The sequence below is a fragment of the Polypterus senegalus genome, chromosome 17 (genome assembly GCF_016835505.1).
Source record: "Polypterus senegalus isolate Bchr_013 chromosome 17, ASM1683550v1, whole genome shotgun sequence".
NCBI classification, from domain to species: domain Eukaryota; kingdom Metazoa; phylum Chordata; class Cladistia; order Polypteriformes; family Polypteridae; genus Polypterus; species Polypterus senegalus.
In genome coordinates, this window is record NC_053170.1 from 32,634,765 (window position 1) to 32,656,692 (window position 21,928).

The window sequence follows — 21,928 nt, forward strand, 5'->3', positions numbered from 1 at the left end:
GTGTATATATATATATATATACAAAGTATATATAGAGTGGTCCAGATCTAATTATGCAGATCCAGATCATCTGGATGACTTTCATTTATGCAGGGACGATTCCAGTTCTGTGCAAAGATCATTCTTCATGTCGTCAGTTCACACACTTCTCAATGGTCCAGGATTTTTTGGATGATTTTCTATGTAATAAACTTAATAAGTTATAGCATAATGAAAATTGCATAATTAGATCTGGATCACTCTCTCTCTTTATATATATATACAATAATGTAAAAGAGTTGGTGCGCCACCTTGGTGACACTATAATGTGGCACGCAATAATTTGTGGAGATGTCTTTCCAGATACGATTTCAGAAGAGAATTGAAAACAAAATGGCTGCTTCCCGGGTTATTTAGTCATTCAGAAGGAAGGGGCGGGACCAGGAGGGCAGACAATGGAAGTGATGTCAGCGGTGGAGTGGCTGTCAGTTAGGTGCAAGGTGCGGGTCCAGAAGGGTGGACAATGGAAATGAGGTCAACGGTGGTGTGGCTGTCATTCTTCCATTCTGCAGAGGTAAGAAGAGAAAAAGCATTAAACCACAGCACTAACCCCTGGTTCAGTGGGTAATGACCATCACCAGAGCCCATAAACTGTCTCCCATGCACATAATGATATATAAACCTGAAGTATCCAGGAAAAAATCCACACTGACACACAGAATGTACAGACTCCATGGAGAGAAAGGGTGCCAACCACAACGCCCCCATGCCTGTTTAAATTAGTTTTTGTTTTTTTCCTTTTCATAAAGTCACCTGAGGTATAGTAGCTAATTTTAAATAAATAATCGCATGCAGGGCTTCAATCGGGGAGAGTGTACGCAGGCATGTTTGGCTCTGTGGCTCTTTGGTGTACTTGGCCAATCCCCCTGCATGCACATGCAGTAACGAGAGGATCGGTTAGGCACGTCAACTGAGCTGTGGAGGTAGATGCCTTTCACACCCACACCCAATTAGTGAGGCAGTAGAATGAGGATCCTGCACAGAACAAAAGGGAGAGAATGACAAGAACAATGGAGAGAAGGAAAAGGAGCTTAATGGAAGGAGAGAGAAGCAGGCAGGAAGATGGGAAAGAGCCAGTGCGTGAGCAGGGGAGTGAGAGGAAGAGAGAGAAGGCAGACAGTCGAGAGGAGAGCCCCTTGAGGGGAGTTTGCCACCAACACTAGGGGCTGCTGAAGCTGATCACTTTGGCTGAGCGGTTGAGGGAGATATAGTGATGTGGTGCTGGATGATGTGACTCACCACGTAAGTCCGGGGAGGCAGTGGCAGTTGGCAAGGCTTGGATTGGGGGCCCTATTGGGAGCCATGGACAGTATGGACTTGAGCCTGGGTTAAGATTGGGAGCTATATGGGACCTATGGAAGAAGGATAGCTTTGGACTTTCAGTTGGGTGTTTCCTCCTCCTGCAAGGTCCAGTCAGGATAAAGGGAAGCACTGGGGACTTGATTTTACAGAAAAGATTCCTGCCTTAAGATTTTAGCCTCTCTGTTATGGGTATTTATGGAATTGTTTTAAACCTCCATTGAATCCATCATTTAATTGGATTATTTATTTATTTATGTATTTCATTTCTGAGTACTGCACTATTTGGATACTTTGGATCTTTATTGTTGGATTTTTAAAGCACTGTTACACATCTGCGTTTACCCCTTGCTTTGCACAGGTATCCTCATTTGCCCGGCTCATCCCTTGATTACATTATCGACGGTGGTGGGTTCAAGAGGCTCCCGGAAGGGTCCAGTAGTGTGGAGCAAACCTGCCCTGTCACTTCATCTTTTTTCATTGCTTCGTTGTACAAAATTAAAAAGATCTAACAAATGTACAAGATGAAGGTACTAGTGCTGAACATCAAAGAACGGTGGGAATAACTCATTAAAGAGAAGGTGCAGCCACATAATAATAGCACAGTGATATCTGTGAGGAGTCACCTAAATGCTAGAATTATTACAGTCACGCTGAACTGGCTCTTCTGCATTCCAGCAAAATGGATTTATTTATTCTGGACAGTTTTTGTCAATGAGTCTTGCTTAACCCTCCTGGGCTATACAGTAGATTTCCACCTGTTGGTTAATGGCAACAAGTATTCCAATGGATCCTTTCCAAGTCTGCTGCATTTCATTTAGCGAAGCTCTTTAATGGCCTTTAATTTGGCGAGAGCAGAGTGTGTTCATTGACCTGCCCGTTCTGTTACTTCTTCTACTACGTGCAGGCCGGATACACAACTGATGTTCTCTTACCGATCTCATTCAGTTCCTGATGCTCCTATAAGATCACCGTTTATCAAACACTTACTGTCTCTCATAGGCACATCTTCTAAATGGATCAGTTTAGCGTATGGAAGTGGGATTCACTATCTCAAGAAACCAAACTGAACCTGCTCTGTTCAAAAGTACGTATGGCACATGTCCCAGGCACCTCGTTCTGGCGTGACCCCAAAATTCTACATTATGTCCAAAGAGTGTTCAGTTTGTTTATAACCTGAGCCCTTTTTCTGTCTTGACCATACACGCTGAAGACCTTTCTTATTTTTATCTTATCAAAATGTTGCCTAACAGATTCTTTGCCTTACTGTTCCTTGAACTAGATCTAGTGTTGAACTTTTATTTCAGGTTTTACACAGTTTTTCCAGTTATTTTTAAAAAGATAGGTGGATCAAAGAAACACACCTCCAAGTTCAAAGCTTGTTTGTGAAAGTTCTTTTGGTAAGGATGCTGTGTAAATGTCCTCGCCTGAGCTTTTAAGAACCAGTTGATCTGAATTAACATCAATGCATCCAACTAAAGGTAGCCATGACGTCTGGCACACTTACTTGATTTGGGGGGTCACTGCTGTCCCATGAAGTCATATTTGCAGTCTTGGGCCTGATGCTGTTAGACCCTGAGTCTAACCTGGCAGAAGTGGTCTTGATGACACAAGGAGGGTTCTGTCACATAAGCTGAGGTGACATATTTGGGGGAATTACAGTGCCAATGAAAAGTGTTCAATAAAACGTGAAAACGTTAAAGTGCGTGAACACTTTTTAGGAGCACTTTATAGGTTTCAGCTTGAGAATTTTTCCAGGTATCGACTCTAAATTGAGTAGTAAACTGGTGAGATGCCCAACATGTGTGAAAGCAGGACTATAATTCCTGCAATGTTACAGATTTGGGTTACATAAAAACAAAGTGATGAAATGTCACAAAACATCACGACTGGACAAATGAGACACAGTGACACGATGGAATGCAAGTTCTTTATTTTTTTGTTTTCTCTTCAACCACTCACCCATTTCCATTATAGTCTCACAGGAAATCTAAGGCTTTCCCAGCAGCATTTTGTGCACGGCAGGATCACCCTTGGAGTGGACGCCAGTCCATCAGAGAGGACACCTTATTGTTTTCATTCACTTATTTGTCCATTTTATTTTGTTTCCAAAGAAAGCTTAAGGTTTTCCCAGCAGCTCTTAGTAGCAGTCAGGGGCCAACCTTGGACACCACTCCTTCCTCCATCCATTTTATGAGTCATTTTTTTTTCTGTTAAAAGGGTCACAGGAAGCCTGTGATTTTTCCCCTACACCATTAAGTTCAAGGCATGGCCTAACCCAGTGGTTCTCAAACTGTGGGGTGGGCCCCCCTAGGGGGGGCGTGAAGTAACAAAAAGGGGGGAGCGAAGATGTGAAAATAAAAACAAGAATCAAAAATATGAAAAATATATCTATTGAAACCAAAACAAATTAATTTAAACTACATTCTAATACTAGAAAAATAAATATAGAGTTAGATAAATGTCGATAAAAGTTAAGTAGGTATAATAAAATATGCATCTATGATATATCATTAATTAAAAAAGAACAAATTGGTATTGGTGGGCTCCTTTCAAAAAAACGTTAGGGGGGCGCGATTAAAACTGTTATGAAAACTCGGGTCGCAAATACTTAAAGGTTGAGAAACGCTGGCCTGACCCTTAATGTGACACTTATCCATTACAAAAAAAGCTCGTGCACAAGTTTAGTCCTCCATCTGACCAATGTGAAGACTCCACACTGATGAATTGGGTTCAAAAATAAGAGCGTTTACCAGTTGACAAACATTCTTTAACCTTCAGGGGGCCTTGAATGCAGCGCACTGGACCTTAATGCACAAGGCTGCTATCTATCTATCTATCTATCTATCATATAGTGCCTTTCCTATCTATCTATCTATCTATCTATCTATCTATCTATCTATCTATCTATCTATCTATCTATCTATCTATCTATCTATCTATCTATCTATCAAGTTCGGGAGATGTCACTTTTCCTCTTCAAGGGGTCCTTACGAGCCTTTATGCCCACCTTGGCTGCCTTCTTTCCTTTGCCAAGCCCAAACTCCTGTGCTCTTCATCGCATCGCGTTTTAAGCTCCTTGAGCATGTGCAGCTTCTCCCTCCGTCATGCAGCGTCTCTCCAGCCTGTTCTCTCACAGGTTGAGTGACTACAATATTTTTCAATGGTTTGTTGATCCCTGGCACACATCCAAATTCATAGTCAGACTGACATCATTAAAATGGCAACATACCTTTTCACATTTTGAAGAACCCAAATATTCAATGGAACTCAGGGAAAAGCAGTGCCAACTGCACAGTTCTGGTGTGATTAGGAATGGGATGTGGGTATCCTAGAAAGGCCTCACGGCCAGCCTGATCCTTTTACTCTGCCCAGTAGTGGTTAATTTTTAACTGGCACTCAAATAAATTCAAATAAGGGCGAAAGCCTCTCAGGCTGACTGTGCCACACTGATCAAATGCCCCACTGGCAGGTCACATAAAGCATAGGCTCTTCAACTTTCCCACAAGAAGATTTGCCTGTGTACAGTAAATGGAGGCTTTTTAAACGTATGTTTTATTCCACCTGGCATTTGGCTTTTTAATTACCCTAAAAAGATGCCAAGAGTGCCATAATGGGTGAGCACCCATGTTTGCAGAGGAGGGTGAATTTGTTTAAATTTGTTGAATTTTAACAGTCACTTCCCAAGGCTGTTGATTTTTCTTGTCATTGGCGCACGTCCCACTCATATTTAATGTTGCTGCCCTGAATGTTAAAGCACCTTATGATGGTCTACTCCATGAAAGTCACCCATATAGAATCAAGACTGATTGACTGAATCTGATATGGGTACTGAAACACTCGGCCCTTTCAAGCAATGTAGGCTTTTTGTCTTTCTAGTGCATTCAGCTCTTGTTACTCATGGGGGCTGCGTTCCTCAAAATCCTCACTGATACAGAAACTGCAGATAGTGAAGCATTCATCGCATCGGACAAATGGGTTTAGGTTCCAGCATGGCACTGACTCTTGGCGAGGAACGATGTGGTTAGATGAGATCGGGTGGACATGCTGGCCTTCCACTGTCATCCCACGAGACTTGCTAATGATCTTTCCACCTGTTTATCTACAGTAAAATTTTTCTGACCTTTACTTCCTCTGTAATTAAGTTCAATCTTCTTCTAGGCATTCCACCACAGTCGCCTGTGGCATGGACAATCCAAGGACCACACTAAGCCATCCAATTGGTAGCAGAGATGAGTGCTGTGTACAAAAGGATGAGACTTAATGAGTGTAAGCTTATGTGCTGCTCTTACAGGGAATTCCTTGTTCGTGGAGAACAATTGCAAGTCCTGGTGCTGCACATTACGGTGATTATGCAGGTGTAAACCAAGGGTGTCACGAACAGGTCACACTTTTGTAATAACAATTAAGTGAATCTGTAGATAGCAAGGTTTTCCTGTATTTATGGTTATTCCTCCAGTACAGTAAGTGATCCTTGCAGTCCATCCAGCATTTTTCCATAATCCATGCCACCAGTCTGTAGTGCCCTACCAGCTGAGAATTCATTAATACAAGTTTATTGTTGGGGGGTAAACAAGAGGACATCTGGTCAGCCCCCCTTCCTAACACACATGTTTATGACCAGTCTAAATTGTCTTCCTACTTTACATGTGAAAAGACAGTGCAGGGCCATCTTAAACATTGTGACTCTTGTGCTTATCTGACATCTTTCTTCTCTTTTTCTTTACACAGAACTCACTTAGATGAAGATGAAACAATTCGACCTCCGAGTGTGGAAAAAAAGCTCAGTGAGAAAACAGGTTCAAAACAGACCCTTGTCTATGGAGCGGGGTCCAGGTCAAAGGCAAGTTCTTTTATTTCTTTATTTTTAAGCTCTTTTGCCCATATCTCTGATGACACCGTCTGAATTTACTAAAAGAAGTCCATCCATCCATCCATTATCCAACCTGCTATATCCTAAGTACAGGGCCACGGAGTCTGCTGGAGCCAATCCCAGCAAACACAGGGTGCAAGGCAGGAAACAAATCCCAGGCAGGGTGCCAGCCCACCGCAGGGCACACACACACATCAAGCACACACTAGGGACAATTTAGAACCGCCAATGCACCTAACCTGCATGTCTTTGGACTATGGGAGGAAAGCGGAGTGCCCGGAGGAAACCCACGCAGACACGGAGAGAACATGCAAACTCCACTGAAAGACATTCAACTGGAAAAACAGACCTGGAAAACCATGGCCAGGAAAAAGCTTGCAGTTTTTCCTTTGTGCTCTAGGGTCTGTTGACTTCTAAACTGAAGCAGAGACATAATTAGAGGTCAGGCTTCCCATCATGCATCACTGCTTTCATAGCCTGTAAGAAGAAAGACTCTCTTCTGGCAGCAACACATCTGAGTTGCTACATTTAGGCATTGTAGTGAATTTTCTGACCTGGACTGAAGGCTTCCCTCCCAACCTATCGTACAGGTCAGCTTGGAACACTTTTAGTAGGAAATAGTTTTTTACACAGAGGTCTCATATGTAGGATCCAACCAGGCTTATGTTAGGGAGTGCAATTTGACAAGAACAGGATATAAAGTGGATAAAGTGTGTCTGTCTCGAAATACACATCTTTGTCAGGATTGCTTCCTTGGATAGTCAGAAAGACATCGAAGTCGTTGCATTCAGACAGATAAATAAATTCATAAGGGATTATATAATAGATATGAATGACTATCTACTGTATTTATTCTATATTTAACTATTTTAGACCTAAGATTGATTGATTGATCGATCTATCTGTCTACAGTTAGGTCCATACTGTAAATATTTGGACAGAGACAATTTTTTTCTAATTTTGGTTCTGTACATTACCACAATGTATTATTAAATGAAACAACTCAGATGCAGTTGAAGTGCAGACTTTCAGCTTTAATTCAGTGGGTTGAACAAAAAGATTGCCTTAAAATGTGAGGCAACTAAAGCATTTTCTTAACACAATCCCTTTATTTCAGGTGCTCAAAAGTAATTGGACAAATTAAATAACGGAAAAAAAATTTCATTTCTAATACTTGGTTGAAAACCCTTTGCTGGCAATGACAGCCTGAAGTCTTGAACTCATGGACATCACCAGATGCTGGGTTTCCTCCTTTTCAATGCTCTGCCAGGCCTTTACTGCAGCGGCTTTCAGTTGCTGTTTGTTTGTGGGCCTTTCTGTCTGAAGTTTAGTCTTCAACAAGTGAAATGCATGCTCAATTGGGTTAAGATCAGGTGACTGACTTGGCCATTCAAGAATTTTCCACTTCTTTGCTTTAATAAACTCCAGGGTTGCTTTGGCTGTATGTTTTGGGTCATTGTCCATCTGTATCATGAAGCGCCCAATCAATTTGACTGCATTTAGCTGGATTTGAGCAGACAGTATGTCTCTGAACACCTCAGAATTCATTCGGCTGCTTCTGTCCTGTGTCACATCATCAATAAACACTAGTGTCCCAGTGCCACTGGCAGCCATGCACATCCAAGCCATCACACTGCCTGCACCGTGTTTTACAGATGATGTGGTATGCTTTGAATAATGAGCTGTTCCACACCTTCTCCATACTTTTTTCTTGCCATCATTCTGGTAGAGGTTGATCTTGGTTTCATCTGTCCAAAGAATGTTTTTCCAGAACTGTGCTGGCTTTTTTAGATGTTCTTTAGCAAAGTCCAATCTAGCCTTTCTATTCTTGAGGCTTATGAGTGGCTTGCACCTTGCAGTGCACCCTCTGTATTTACTTTCATGCAGTCTTCTCTTTATGGTAGACTTGGATATCGATACGCCGACCCCCTGGAGAGTGTTGTTCACTTGGTTGGCTGTTGTGAAGGGGTTTCTCTTCACCATGGAAATGATTCTGCGATCATCCACCACTGTTGTCTTCTGTGGACGTCCAGGTCTTTTGCGTTGCTGAGTTCACCAGTGCTTGCTTTCTTTCTCAGGATGTACCAAACTGTAGATTTTGCCACTCGTAATATTGTAGCAATTTCTCGGATGGGTTTTTTCTGTTTTTGCAGCTTAACGATGGCTTCTTTCACCTGCATGGAGAGCTCCTTTGATCGCATGTTGTCTGTTCACAGCAAAATCTTCCACATGCAAGCACCACACCTCAAATCAACTCCAGGCCTTTTATCTGCTTAATTGATAAGACATAACGACGGACTTGAACACACCTGCCCATGAAATAGCCTTTGAGTCAATTGTCCAATTACTTTTGAGCCCCTGAAATGAAGGGATTGTGTTAAAAAATACTTTAGTTGCCTCACATTTTTATGCAATTGTTTTGTTCACCCACTGAATTAAAGCTGAAAGTCTGCACTTCAACTGCATCTGAGTTGTTTCATTTAAAATTCATTGTGGTAATGTACAGAACCAAAATTAGAAAAACATTGTCTCTGTCCAAATATTTATGGACCTAACTCTTTCTATCTATCCATCTATCTATCTATCTATCTATCTATCTATCTATCTATCTATCTATCTATCTGACTGCCTGCCTGCCTGTACATTTGTATAGATACAGTAGGTATGAATGGTTTTGTAGTGTATGTAATACAGATGGACAGATGTGCAGTATTGATTGATATAAAGAACATCTACACATCCACCATTGAAAATAATCAAGCAAAAAGTTTTACTACCTGGTTTGGGAAACCGCAAGCAGAAAGGCTCGGCAGAGAGTGGTGCGGTCAGATGAACACACCATTGGGTGTCCACTCACTAAGGGGCCATCCTGATGACGGCCTCTTCTCTGTACTCTGTTCAGGGACACCGTTGCCTAAGGACCAGTGCAAAGAGATTGAGGAGGAGTTTCTGTCCACAATTCTCATATTAAATGAGGACAGTGCCTTAGAGCTAAAGGACGCCCTGGTTTTAAGAGTAAAGTCACAACACACTGATGCTATTATTGTTGCACATTCACCATTAAGGTGAATTAGGCATTCAAGTAGGGTGCAGATCGTGTTTGGGGGGTGGTGAGCAGCCACATGGGTTAGCTGCCACACAGTCAGCAGGCGCACTAATAAGCTTGGCCTAGGGTGCAAAATAACCTAGCACTGGCTCTGTGTACACTTTCACACTTTTTCACTTTAAATATATTTACTTTTTTACATTCTCATATGCCATCAGTATGTATGCTTATATTATTATTTTTTTAATATATATTATATTGTTGTCATCCAAGGAAATGACAGACTCAACAAAATAATCTTGCCGTCCCCTTTTACTTCAAATGAGAAAAGAAAAAACAAACACTCAGTGCCATCAGAATAAAACAAAATAGCAGCCTCCTGTTAATGCAGGCCAATTCATTTAGCGGTTCTTTTCAAGTGAAAGAGGAGCTCCAACTCTTTGGTCACTCGGTCATGAAGTGATGCTTCATGCTGTTTGCTGTGTCTCCCAGCACAGTCTCAAGGGCATGGAGGAGATCCCAGGAGACAGGGAGTTACTCTAGGAGAGCTGGACAGGGCCCCTCGTAGAAGGTCCTTAACCCATCAACAGGACTGGTATCTGTTCCTTTGGGCAAGGAGGAACAGGATGAGCAGTGCCAGAGCCCTACAAAATGACCTCCAGCAGGCCACTGTTGTGAATGTGTCTGACCAAACAATCGGAAACAGACTTCATGAGGGTGGCCTGAAGGCCCGACATCCTCTAGTGGGCCCTATGCTCACTGCCTGGCACCATGGAGCTACAGTAGCATTTGCCATAGAATACAAGAACTGGCAGGGCCATCACTGGCACCCTGTCCTTTTCACAGATGACAGCAGGTTCACCCTGAGCACATGTGACAGACGTGAAAGGGTCTGGAGAAGATGTGGAGAATGTTATGCTGCCTGCAACATCATTCAGCATGACCGGTTTGGTGGTAAGTCAGTGATGGTCTGGGGAGGCATATCCATGGAGGGACGTACAGACCTCAAAAGGCTAGTCAAGTGGCACCTTGACTCCCATTAGGTATTGGGATGAAATCCTTGGACCCATTGTCAGACCCTAATGCTGATGCAGTGGGTCCTGGGCTCCTCCTGGTGCACAACAATGCCCAGCCTCATGTGGCGATAGTATGGAGGCATTTCCTGAAAGATGAAGGAATTGATAGCATTGACTGGCCCTCACACTCACTCGCCTGACCTAAATCCAATAAAACACCTCTGGGATATTATGTTTCGGTCCATCCAACGCCGCCAGGTTGCACCTCTGACTGTCCACGAGTTCAGTGATGCCCTGGTCCAGATCTGGGAGGAGTTCCCTCAGGACACCATTCGTCGTCTCATTAGGAGCATGTCCCTGACATTGTCAGGCATGCATATAAGTACGTGGGGGCCATACAAACTACTGAGTACGATTTTGAGTTGCTGCAATGAGATTTCGCCAAAATGGACTAGCCTGACGCATCATTTTTTAACTTTGGTTTTCATGGTGTCTTTGAATTCTGCCATCTGTAAGTTGATAATTTTCATTTCCATCAAACTATGTGGCATCCTTTTGTTCAGTATAGATATTCAGCAGGATTTTTTCTTCCCCATTGAGATCTGATGTGTTTCAAAGTGTTCCTTTAATGTTTTTGAGCAGTTTTTTTTATATATATACACTATATATATATATATATATATATATATATATATATATATATATATATATACTGTATATGTGCTTATATATATATATATATATATACACAGTAGTGTGAAAAACTATTTGCCCCCTTCCTGATTTCTTATTCTTTTGCATGTTTGTCACACAAAATGTTTCTGATCATCAAACACATTTAACCATTAGTCAAATATAACACAAGTAAACACAAAATGCAGTTTTTAAATGATGGTTTTATTATTTAGGGAGAAAAAATCCAAACCTACATGGCCCTGTGTGAAAAAGTAATTGCCCCCTGAACCTAATAACTGGTTGGGCCACCCTTAGCAGCAATAACTGCAATCAAGCGTTTGTGATAACTTGCAATGAGTCTTTTACAGCACTCTGGAGGAATTTTGGCCCACTCATCTTTGCAGAATTGTTGTAATTCAGCTTTATTTGAGGGTTTTCTAGCATGAACCGCCTTTTTAAGGTCATGCCATAGCATCTCAATTGGATTCAGGTCAGGACTTTGACTAGGCCACTCCAAAGTCTTCATTTTGTTTTTCTTCAGCCATTCAGAGGTGGATTTGCTGGTGTGTTTTGGGTCATTGTCCTGTTGCAGCACCCAAGATCTCTTCAGCTTGAGTTGACGAACAGATGGCGGACATTCTCCTTCAGGATTTTTTGGTAGACAGTAGAATTCATGGTTCCATCTATCACAGCAAGCCTTCCAGGTCCTGAAGCAGCAAAACAACCCCAGACCATCACACTACCACCACCATATTTTACTGTTGGTATGATGTTCTTTTCTGAAATGCTGTGTTCCTTTTACGCCAGATGTAACGGGACATTTGCCTTCCAAAACGTTCAACTTTTGTCTCATCAGTCCACAAGGTATTTTCCCAAAAGTCTTGGCAATCATTGAGATGTTTCTTAGCAAAATTGAGACGAGCCCTAATGTTCTTTTTGCTTAACAGTGGTTTGTGTCTTGGAAATCTGCCATGCAGGCCATTTTTGCCCAGTCTCTTTCTTATGGTGGAGTCGTGAACACTGACCTTAATTGAGGCAATTGAGGCCTGCAGTTCTTTAGACGTTGTCCAGGGGTCTTTTGTGACCTCTCGGATGAGTCGTCTCTGCGCTCTTGGGGTAATTTTGGTCGGCTGGCCACTCCTGGGAAGGTTCACCACTGTTCCATGTTTTTGCCATTTGTGGATAATGGCTCTCACTGTGGTTCGCTGGAGTCCCAAAGCTTTAGAAATGGCTTTATAACCTTTACCAGACTGATAGATCTCAATTACTTCTGTTCTCATTTGTTCCTGAATTTCTTTGGATTCTTTGGCATGATGTCTAGCTTTTGAGGTGCTTTTGGTCTACTTATCTGTGTCAGGCAGCTCCTATTTAAGTGATTTCTTGATTGAAACAGGTGTGGCAGTAATCAGGCCTGGGGGTGGCTACGGAAATTGAACTCAGGTGTGATACACCACAGTTAGGTTATTTTTAACAAGGGGGCAATTACTTTTTCACACAGGGCCATGTAGGTTTGGATTTTTTCTCCCTAAATAATAAAACCATCATTTAAAAACTGCATTTTGTGTTTACTTGTGTTATATTTGACTAATGGTTAAATGTGTTTGATGATCAGAAACATTTTGTGTGACAAACATGCAAAAGAATAAGAAATCAGGAAGGGGGCAAATAGTTTTTCACACCACTGTATATATATATACACAGTCATATGAAAAGGTTTGGGAACCCCTCTTAATTCTTTGGATTTTTGTTTATTATTGGCTGAGCTTTCAAAGTAGCAACTTCCTTTTAATATGTGACATGCCTTATGGAAACAGTAGTATTTCAACAGTGACATTAAGTTATTGGATTAACAGAAAATAGGCAATATGCATCATAACAAAATTAGACAGGTGTATAAATTTGGGCACCCCAACAGAGATATTACATCAATACTTAGTTGAGCCTCCTTTTGCAAATATAACAGCCTCTAGATGCCTCCTATAGCCTTTGATGAGTGTTTGGATTCTGGATGGAGGTATTTTTGACCATTCTTCCATACAAAATCTCTCCAGTTCAGCTAAATTTGATGGCTGCCGAGCATGGACAGCCTGCTTCAAATCATCCCATAGATTGCCGATGATATTCAAGTCAGGGGACTGTGACGGCCATTCCAGAACATTGTACTTCTCCCTCTGCATGAATGACTTTGTAGATTTTGAACTGTGTTTTGGGTCTTTGTTTTGCTGGAATATCCAACCTCTGCATACCTTCAACTTTGTGACTAATGCTTGAACATTATCCTGAAGAATTTGTTGATATAGGGTTGAATTCATCTGACCCTCGACTTTAACAAGGGCCCCAGTCCCTGAACTAGCCACACAGCCCCACAGCATGATGGAACCTCCACCAAATTTGAAAGTAGGTAGCTGGTGTTTTTCTTGAACGGTGGTGTTCTTCTTCCGCCATGAAAGTGCTTTTTTTTATGACCAAATAACTCAATTTTTGTCTCATCAGTCCAAAGCACTTTGTTCCAAAATGAATCTGGCTTGTCTAAATGAGTATTTCTATACAACAAGCGACTCTGTTTGTGGCGTGAGTGCAGTAAGGGCTTCTTTCTCATCACCCTGCCATACAGATGTTCTTGGTGCAAATTGCGCTGAATTGTTGAACGATGTACATATACACCATCTGCAGCAAGATGTTCTTGCAGGTCTTTGGAGGTGATCTGTGGGTTGTCTGTATCCATTCTCACAATCCATATATGTATGTATGTGTGTATATATATATATATATATATATATATATATCTGTGGTGGGCTGGCGTCCTGCCCGGGGTTTGTTTCCTGCCTTGCGCCCTATGTTGGCTGGGATTGGCTCCAGCAGACCCCCATGACCCTGTAGTTAGGATATAGTGGGTTGGATAATGGATGGATGGATGTATATATATATATATATATATATATATATATATGTATGTGTATATACTGTGTATATATATATATAAAATGCTATATATTTTTTAACAATACTTAATATAATGCACAGTACTGTTGCCATTGTATATATAAATTTAAATTTTCATAGAGTTGTGTAGTTATTTTAATTGTCTTCTTTTATATTCTTTCTAATGCACAGTCTTGGAGCTTAGCAACTAGGCGTTTTACTGCATATTGTACTGTGTATAATTGTGATCAACAAAATTTGATTTTATTTATGTGAATGGCAGTATAGTCAATATTTAGTTAGATATGGCACATGTTTGGCTATATAGTGTAGACAGATATATATAGAAGATTTGAAAGGCACTATATAACAGATAGATTGATATAAAAGGCACTCTATGATAGATAGATAGATAGATATATACACTATATAATAGATAAAAAATGTAGATGCTTTATTGATACCAATGGCAAATTGCAGTCTCATAATTGCCTTTATATATTAACAGTAATCAGAAAAACAACATTTTTTAGAATATTGTCAAGTCTCAATATTTCTATTTTATGTATTGACAATTCACATCTTAAAAATGACAATAATATACTGAAAATCGGGCCCACACTTTCTATCTATAGCCTTTCTTGAACTGTTTCCTCATAAGTGAATGGCACTATATACGTAAACATACAGAGCAGGCTGTGCCCGTCGCCCGCCTGGCGGCGTCTGCTCCTGTTGAGAACCTGTTGGGCCGACTCTTAATGAATGTGCTGCACGTTATGCCCCCAGTAATAACTATCTTGTTCTTCTGCTGTCCCAGGAATTTAAATAAGCCTCACAGTTGTAGCTGCTGAGCCTGCTTTCCTGGCATGACATGTAATTGTTATTAAACACTTAAGTGCTGCCAGAGCGCACTCCCTGCAGGATATGGCACACCACTTTACATAAAGAATCTGCCGTGACCAGCTTTGGTTGGTTTTCGGAGCTGATAAACAAATTGTATTCCAGTGTCACAAGAGGCTGCTGTGTGCACTTTAAGGTTTATCGGCACTTACATATTTAAATGTGTGGAGTCACGGAAATGTGATGTTTGCAGCTTCATTTTCCTTTGTGCGTAACTACTGTAGTTTTATTGTGACATAACTCTTAGTTTCGCCTCCTTTAATCCCAGCTGACAGCTTTAATTGTACTAAATCAGGGGTTTGGCTTCAGCCGCCGTGTACTGTAATTAAAACTGAAAACTCCAGGGTTCAGCACTCGACTGTCCTAAATGATAGGCCTGCATGTGGCTGTGCTCCAAATATAAATGTAGTATACAACATGAAAGGTGCTACAAAATCAAAAGCTTCTGTGGTCATTTTCATTTAATAGATCCTACAATTTCTCTTTCAGTTCAGTTTATTTTTGTTTAGCTCTCTTTGCCAAGTGCAGGTGCGGAGCTCAGTGACAAGTTCTCGGGTAAAATGCTTATATGCATTTTGCAAATTACTCATTATATAATTAGCAGATATAAAGACACAGATTTGTTTAAACTCGCAGAACGACATAGTATTTCAAAACTGATTAACATAAATGGAGTCCAGAGTTATGTGTCCATTCATTAATTGTAGAATGGCCAGTTGACAAACCAAAATCCCAGTCAGCAGCCTCCCTGTAGAAAATAAACCTCTGGGGGTCTGCAGTCAGTTATAACAGACAAAGTCAGACACAGAATGTGATGATCCGGGTTGGCTGCAGCATCCTTGTCACTCTTGAACCCGGGACTGTTGACAGTCAAGTACCGAGATGAGCCAACACCATGAAGACACTTGAACAGCAAGAGTGAGGTGCCTACAATGTGTTAGTGCGTCGAATTTCAACAGTCAAGCCAAGTGAAACAGTGCAGGGCAGTCAAATAGATAAATAAATAATTCATCCAAGTGCTCTCCACGGGTTAAAATCAGCAATAAAAATTCAATAAAAACATAAAACATAGAAGAGATTGGATTCTTTTCCTTTTTCTTTTCCAATCTGATTCTGTCACCCCGTGCGTCTTCCCTTCTTGTCTCCCCAACTCACCCCATCGGATCTCCTACTCTCATCCTGACTGCCTCCATTGACGTCTTCCGTCAGCTGCCCCACAGGCCCTACTTGAGATCTAGGAGGCTGCCCGATCATTCCCTGCTCCTCCCTTTGTGTTTTTCGGGTAACAGTCCACCGATGGAATGCCAGTTACTCAACAACAGACAGACCACCTGCCAGCCTGCCAGCACTGTGCCTATTTGATCCACTGGTGCCACCTTTGGCTACTGATCTGATGCCCCCCCCTCACTGTCCTGCACAGACTCCTTTTCAGCTGATAAGGATGCAGGTCTGCTTATCATGAAGCTCAGAGTGTTAAAGAGGCAATTGTCTGCACACCAAGACCCCACAATGCTACCATTTGCACTTGCATCCCTCAAAACCTAAGCACACTGTTTTTATTAATAAAATAATAAAAAAAACAAGTTGTACCTTCGCCATGGACCCTTAGTGTGCTTCACCACACAGTTACAGTCTTGGAGGTCTCGGCCAACTGACTGCCCACTGCCTCCCAGTGTCTCAGCTGACTTTTCCATGGACACAGAACAGCTTGCCAATTCAAGTTCGAGAAAGACTTTAAGTGCATTTTCAAACCTGTTTTAATATGTGTATTTAGTAGCTTTATTGGCCTTCCATGGGATTTTTTCCGTAAGGTCCGCATTACTCTTTTGCCCTTTGCTGCACTGCCATTTTCATCACCTACACCTTTCGAGCTCAGATGAAGGGCAGCATACAAAAAAATAACCAAAAAAAGATGGAAACTGAAACTCTCGGTGTACTGCGATCGTCAGAGTTTGCAGGTCAGAGCTGTCATTATGGCTGTGTTTGCTCTTTCTACTGTAACGTGCCTGTGAAGGTTTTTGGTGGCGTTGCCGACATTCTTTTCATTATTCACATTGTGCTTCATTTCCAGATTGGACTTTCCATGTTTACCCTTAGCTGTGATGTCTTTTACTTTTGTTGTCATCAGTTTTACCACACTTAAACATCGCACACATTTTAATGTCTTTCAGCTACCATGCATTCATAGATAGATAGTGTGACAGTGAGGCTCTTCTCCACCTCTCCAACCCTCAGGTATGACTCCAGACACTGGATAAAAGTCCAAGACATTTTATTAATTAAGAATAATGTGCACAAAGCACCCTCCACACTACTCATAAATTAAATCAACCACAACAACACTATTCTCTCCTCCTCGCCCAGACACTTCGCCCCTCTACCTCCCAGCTCAGCTCAGTGTCAGGGCTTCCCCACAATCCTTTTATACACCCTGACCCGGAGGTGTTCCTGCCCAATCAGTCCACAGTTCCTTATTCCTACCAGGTCAGGGTAAACAGTCCTTTTCTTCAACCCGGGAGCACGTCGTTCCTTCTTGTCACGTGACTGTGACGTACTCCCGGGTTATAGGGCACATAAGAGCCCCCCTACAGCGACTCCCGGTGGCCCCCAAGGTATCCAGCAGGGCTGTGTATAAACACTACATAGTCCATGAGGCCCTGCTGGAACTCGGGGCACGATCCTGCTGTTGGGAGAGCTCCTCCTGGCGGCCTGGGGGTGAGGGCCGGAGCACGAAGCTGGCAGTCCTCCACAATAGATAGATAGACAGATTGTCTATAGATAGATACAGACTTGTGTATATTTTTTTCTTTTATTTTAATGAAATTAGGGGACTTCACTCACCAACCCCCCTGCGTGTGCTACACGCCAGCCACTTTGCCTCTCTGAAGCTCGGATGTGGATTTCACTTTCACCAAACAACAAATCTTTTAATCCTCGTGGATAGGCAGGCCTCTTCATTGGGAAGAAACACTACTTTTCCCTGATGGCAACATGAATTAGAGGATCTACAAGTCTCAGACTTAAAGTTTAAAGCCAGACAATATCTGCATACTTCTGTCATATCACCTATATGTCCATATATTCAATCTCTTTTCACTTTTAACTTTTTTTTTAAATCGCATTGAATTTTGATTCCATGTTTGGAATTACATCGTGACAACACAATGTATAAACTGCCCGTGAGTGAATATCGTTTCTTTCTCTTTACAAGAAATGTGTCTGACAATAGCATTCACACAAATGAGAAATGATTAAACCGTGTGTGTGGTTGTAAATGTTTTAGATGCGGGCAGGACTTTTCCAAATCTCTTTGTATACGCTCTTGCCTTGCGGGGCTTGAAATTTTCTCTCATGGGATTTCACTTTCACCAAACCAACAAATCTTTTCATTCTCGCAGATACGCCTCTTCGTTGGCAAGAAACACTAGTTTTCCCTGATAGCAACACGAATTAGAAGATCTACAAGTCTCCGACTTAAACTTTTAAATCCGAACAATATATTCGATCTCTTTTTGCTGCTCCGTTATTTCACCGAGTAATAATTTCCGTTTGTTAGCACTAATGCTATCTTTACTATCACTTTTTTGAAACTTTTGAATTTTAGTACTTCCATTATCTCTAACCTGCTCTGTATGTGTATAGCGCCAATGTTTTGGAACCTCTTTATGACGTTCTACGTTGTCATCTACTCTTTGTTTTTTATTTCGTGGTTAAATCTATTGGCGCAAAGTCTCGTCTTGCCTTTCATATCTATCTATCTATCTATCTATCTATCTATCTATCTATCTATCTATCTATCTATCTATCTATCTATCTATCTATCTATCTATCATATAGTGCCTTTCACATCTATCTCTCTTTCTATTAAATGATGGTTCTTCATAATGATCACATGTGGAAATGACAAACACACTTCACTTTTCTCTTATGACCACTCAATTTAAAGCCATAACACAATTGTATTGGAGAGCAGGGGTGTGAAGTAATTAGCTCGGGGTCTCCCAGTGACAGCCCTGACTTTTAAATTCCAGTGTGTTTGCTACTAGGGGGTCCATTCTGTTTGACAGTTGTTAATGGAAGCTTCAGTTTAGGGTGTTCTGCTATTTGCACAATGTTCATTTTTAAGAACACAAGGGAATACAAGCTTAAAAAGCAGATAACTTTAAAATAAGGAATAAAGGAATCGAATAGACACACCTGTGTGTTGAAGTCTGTCACATCTATCCATCCTCCCTTTTTCTCACCCACTTATTCAATTCAAGGTCATGGGAATCTTCAAGTATTTATTGCAAGGCAACACGTAACCCTGGATGGAGTGTCAGCTCATTGCACATCCTAATACTGAGCTGTCGGTTTAATACTCACACCTTTGGGATCTGTGAGGGAAAATAGAATTTGTAGAGCAAGCCACTGCGACAGAAGGGGGGAATTTGTAGAACAAGCCACTGCGACAGAAAGGGACGTGAAAACTCCATACATAAAGCCCCCTAGCCTGGATCCGAATGTAGCTGGAGCTGAGAGACAGCAGCGCTGAGTGACCAGCTACCCAACAAATCCATCAAAGTCTTATTCACGGACAGGCAGCGAGGTTCATTTGAGGCACGAATCACCATCGAGAAGGAGGAGACGCTCGGACTCCCAAGAGATGCGAGTCGACATTACGTAAGAGTCATTTATGTGAAAAGCCTTCCACCCTGTGGACAGAAAGGGTACTACACGGTACAGATTCTTCCATTTCATGATGCGCAACATTAATTTGCCCACTTACTACCTCTACATTTTCAGGGTTTTGGGCTTTCAGATGATTTCAAGTAATCGATAAAAGTCTAACTAATATTCATTTTTAAATGCCTGATTTTTCAGAAACAAATACACACCAACTAAGAAATCTCCAGAGTTCATATTCCTCTTTAAATTTACTTAACCAGACAACATTAACATTCTGATGTGTAATTCTGCTGTACTTTTTTCTAGTTGTTGCCATTGTGTGTAGCTCAGTCATTCAAGCCCTCTGTTGCACTCAGAGCCAAATTACTCTGACTGATGTAGTTTAGAGAGTGTGTGAGGGACCCTTTTTTTTCTCTTTTATAAATAAACATTCATATAACGCGGCGTTTCCAACAGTTAGAGTGTTCTGCTATAGGCTCAAAGACCTCAATGCACAGTTTCCAGGCAAAAGTCTGCTTAAAGGAAGTCCCCATCAAAGGACCAGGTGGTCAATTGTGTCTTTCGCATGTGTGAAATTTTTAACAGCATATCAGTAGATGTTTCAGGTGAAGTTTACTTTATAAGACACCTTATTAGAACATTAGAAAAATTGTGACAAGAACAGGCCATTCAGCCCAACAAGCTCATCCATTGTATTTATCTGATTGTCCGAAATAACATCAAGTCGAGATCTGAAGGAATGTCCTCCACTGTAGGATTGCACCATTGTTGAACAATTCAGTGTAGTGAGATCTCTTTGGGCAGAGGGAACAAAACCTCATCCTGTGGTAATGATTCTATCTATCTACTGTGAGCCACTAGGGGGTGTACCGCCACCCTAACCCAGACACAGACAGGCAGGAGACAAGTTTTGCCACACTCCACACGTTTAGTTACAGTTTACAATGCCAGTAACCACAATGCAATACACCAACACCATTCAGTCCCTTCTTCCTCCACTCCTCTTCAGGCTTTGTCCTTTCCTCCCGACTCTGGCCACTTATTGAGTGAGGCGTCTCCTTTTAATAAGGCACCTGGATGGACTCCAGCTTCTTCCGGCCACACTTCCAGGAGTGGCAGAAGTGTGACCAAATAAGGCCCTGGAAAGGTCAATGTGCCCCCTGGCGGTGGCCATGGGTTCCAACAGTGTTGAGCCCCCATGCTCATAACCCGTGGCCCCACTGGAAACCAAGGGGGCTGCCCTCTATTGACCCGGGGAAGAAACTGTCCCGACAATCATATTTCCCCTGGTTCCTCCAGACTTTGGACGTCCTGACTGGGCAAGGGCCCTGGCCATCCGCCACACTATCTATCTATCTATTGTGGAATATCGGGACCATATAGCTCCCAAAACCCAGACACAGATGGGCACAGTGACAAACAAGTGCAAAACCACCACACACTTTATTTCTTTATTTCTTAAACATCTTCTCCATTCCCCACAAATATAACATAGTTCCAGCAATAGTGCTTAGTCCCTTCTCTCTCTCTCTCTCTCTCTCTCTCTCTCTCTCTCTCTCTCCTTCTTTTCTCTTCGGCCTCCACTCCTCTCCCAGCAAGCTTTGTCTTCCTCCTCCCGACTGTGGCTCCTCAAATGGAGTGAGGCAGCCTCTTTTATAGTGAACCTGGATGTGCTTCAGGTGCTCTGTGATCCTCTTCCGGCAGCACTTCCAGTTGCGGTAGAAGTGCTGCAGTCCAGGGCTCAGGAACTGTCTAGGCTTCACCTGGCAGTGGCCATAGGCCATAGGTTAGGAACCTCTAACCTCAATGTATTCCAGGGGGGTTGCCCTCTCATACCCTGGTCCTCCTATCATAGGGGTGTCCTGGCCCCCACACTATCTATCTATCTATCTATCTATCTATCTATCTATCTATGTATCTATTTAGTATATAGTGCCTTTATCTATCTATCTATCTATCTATCTATCTATCTATCTATCTATCTATCTATCTATCTATCTATCTATTTAGTATATAGTGCCTTTCACATCTGTCTATCTATCTATCTATTTATCTATCTATCTAGACGTTTAACGTAAACTAAGTGATATGTGAATTTACCCCTTTAGCTCGTTGGCCACATGCCAGTGTGAAGCGCTCCCACTCGTGGCCCTTGAGCTGTTTCTCTGTAACATGGCAGCATTGATTTGTTTTGATGAGAAATATTGCATACTAAAAGCAAACATTACACAAGTTAAGCCCTGCCAAAGGCAAACAGTAAAACTACAGCAGGCATGTCATTACATTGTTGCGTGTTCCTAGACAGATGTTAGGTGTATGAAGTTGTATTGTTTTATTTAACATCTATTATAACTACCTATGATAGTTTTACATACTTTTGTTTATTAGAGATGACTATGGAGCAGATAACGCAGGTTGAGCAGACCCCACACCCAAATGCACTTTCATATTTCTTTAAATAAAGAGCAGAACTCAAGTGAGGGTAGTAAT

The 21,928-nt window shown here is 41.8% G+C and overlaps 1 protein-coding gene across 1 annotated transcript in view; it reads left to right on the forward strand.

Annotated features, from left to right (window-relative positions):
• Window positions 1-21,928, forward strand: part of crybg2 (crystallin beta-gamma domain containing 2) — a 154,818-nt gene that overhangs the window by 20,467 nt on the left and 112,423 nt on the right. The window contains exon 2 of the mRNA XM_039739338.1: window positions 6,070-6,181. Within this exon, the coding sequence (XP_039595272.1) occupies window positions 6,070-6,181 (112 nt within the window). The remainder of the gene's footprint in view (window positions 1-6,069; window positions 6,182-21,928) is intronic.